The 2162-nt window shown below is 51.9% G+C and overlaps 1 protein-coding gene across 1 annotated transcript in view; it reads left to right on the forward strand.

Annotated features, from left to right (window-relative positions):
• The window catches only part of LOC107116556 (arp2/3 complex-activating protein rickA-like), a gene marked incomplete at its 5' end in the record, with an annotated part of 11902 nt that overhangs the window by 5616 nt on the left and 4124 nt on the right, over positions 1-2162 (forward strand). The window contains one exon of the mRNA XM_015418491.1: positions 446-512. Within this exon, the coding sequence (XP_015273977.1) occupies positions 446-512 (67 nt within the window). The remainder of the gene's footprint in view (positions 1-445; positions 513-2162) is intronic.

Genomic DNA, 2162 nt, shown 5'->3' on the forward strand with positions numbered 1-2162 from the left:
GACGGCAAAGGATGAGATGGTCGGACAGTGTCATCGATGCAACGAACATGAAATTGAGCAAACTTCAGAGGACGGTGGAAGACAGGAGGGCCTGGCGGGATCTGGTCCATGGGGTCATGAAGAGTCGGACTCGACTGCGACTGAACAACAACAACAAATACCTGACACAGTAGTTCTGTATTGGAAGTGGATTAAATGGGCCAAAGGCTACATGGAATCTTCATCTGAACTGAAACCATCCTATATTCACCTTGCAGGGGGGGGAAATATATGTAATTTTTGTACTGGGCACTTTTAAAGTAGGTCTCTGAAACATGGCCGTAGTTTTGATTTTCTTTCAATACGGAAGCAATTTATTTTGTCCTGGTGTTATTTTTTTTAAACTTAATTTAGATTTATGCCGAGAAATCGGCTGCTTCACTGAACAGGGCGTTTTCCTTTTCAGATATCCATGCACCCGACTGCAGCAGTGGAGTTTTCATCGAAGGAAGAAGAAAGCCCCCAGGATGAAGGTAAGAAGTCCCCTTTCCCCTTTGTGTGTCAGCTGTGGAGATCCTGGCACTGAAGGCGCTGGAAGTACAAGGAGCCAATCTGTGGAACGGTGGGCCCGTGGGTTTGTTTCCACGGGTCGAAAACAAGGGGCGTAAAGTGCCGCGCTTCAGTGGGGCTGCCCCGCTGGCCTATGTAAGGGCTGAATTAGTCCTCTGTGGTGTGTGTTTGCCTGAGCTCTGCCCCCTTTTCCCCTTCGCTGCTCCAACACAAACCGTGCATCAGTTTAGCCTGTTCCATATGACGTTGTGTTTCTAGTGGTTTTAATGTATTTCGTGGTTTTGCCCTTGCCTGCCTCTGTATAGCAACCCTGGGCTTCCTTGGTGGTCTCCCATCCAAGTACTGACCGAGGCTGACCCTGCTTAGCTTCCGAGATCTGACATGCTCTGGCTAGTCTGGGTTATCCAGGTCAGGGTGTGTGGTTAACGGGCAGGACTAAATAAACGGAATTTTGCCTCAGAGGACTTCCTAGGCCCTGTCCAAGCCAGACGCCTGGCAAGAAGGAAGATACCAATGATCCCTCCTTTTCAGGGGACATTTTTGGGTCTCACCCACTAAGAATACTCTGTATTCTTGGTGGTTGGAGGGGGGGGGGGCAACAGTGGCAGGGGCTCCTAGTGTCCTGGCCCCACTGCTGGACCTCCTGATGGCCCCTGGTATTTCTGGCCACTGTGTGACACAGAGTGTTGGACTGGATGGGCCACTGGCCTGATCCAACATCTTCTGTTCTTATAGGAACTCTCGGACTGGGGCAAGGGATGCTCTGTATTCTTGGTGCTTGGGGGGGAGGCAACAGTGGGAGGGCTTCTAGTGTCCTGGCCCCACTGCTGGACCTCCTGATGGCACCTAGTATTTCTGGCCACCGTGTGACGGAGTGGTGGACTGGATGGGCCATTGGCCTGATCCAACATTGGCTTCTCTTATGTTCTTATCACTTTCCCACTTTGGGCAAGGAGTAAGTTCCAAACTGACAACCCCACGGCCAGAAATCTTTCCCTCGGAGAGCGCCTTCCCTTCCCAGAAATCCTGGGAAGTGGCTCGTTCCAGCTTTGGCCTGCAGCTGGGCTTTCTCTGCTGCGCAGCCTCATTTCCCTGCTAGACTTTTCTGCTCCTCCCCTCTCCCCCCTCTCTCCCTCCCCCTTCTTTTATGGGCTCCTCCCCTCCTGTCAGAAGACCACACCCCTCCCGTCAGCTTCCTGGTCTCCTCTGCAAGACGGGATGCCTTCAGTCGCACTGCCCTGTCCTGCCTTAGCAATTCTCCTTGCGTGAACTTAACAAAAACAAATATGTAAAGGTACTAGGCTGGGGTAAGGAAACAAGGCTGCCCCAACGAAGGCTGAGGAGAATGTCTCTGGGGACCTGGACTTAGCCCATCATTGTTTCTTCTAATAGCAAAGTTGACGGTCCTTTTTATCCACAGGACAGTGAATCAGGACCGTCCACAGACAAGGGAGGGGTGTCTGCATACTCAGGGACCCCCTCCCCCCCAATATGCTAAAAAACGGCTTCTGAATTTTAAAAAAGAGAGAAATAAAGGCCCAGGGGTCACTGGCCATGCTTCTTGTCCTCCGGGATCCGTGCAGCATTGCAGGCAGTTGGGCAGCAGTTACCGG

This window comes from Gekko japonicus, unplaced genomic scaffold, assembly GCF_001447785.1.
Source record: "Gekko japonicus isolate JY-2015 unplaced genomic scaffold, Gekko_japonicus_V1.1 scaffold275, whole genome shotgun sequence".
In the NCBI taxonomy this organism is placed as follows: domain Eukaryota; kingdom Metazoa; phylum Chordata; class Lepidosauria; order Squamata; family Gekkonidae; genus Gekko; species Gekko japonicus.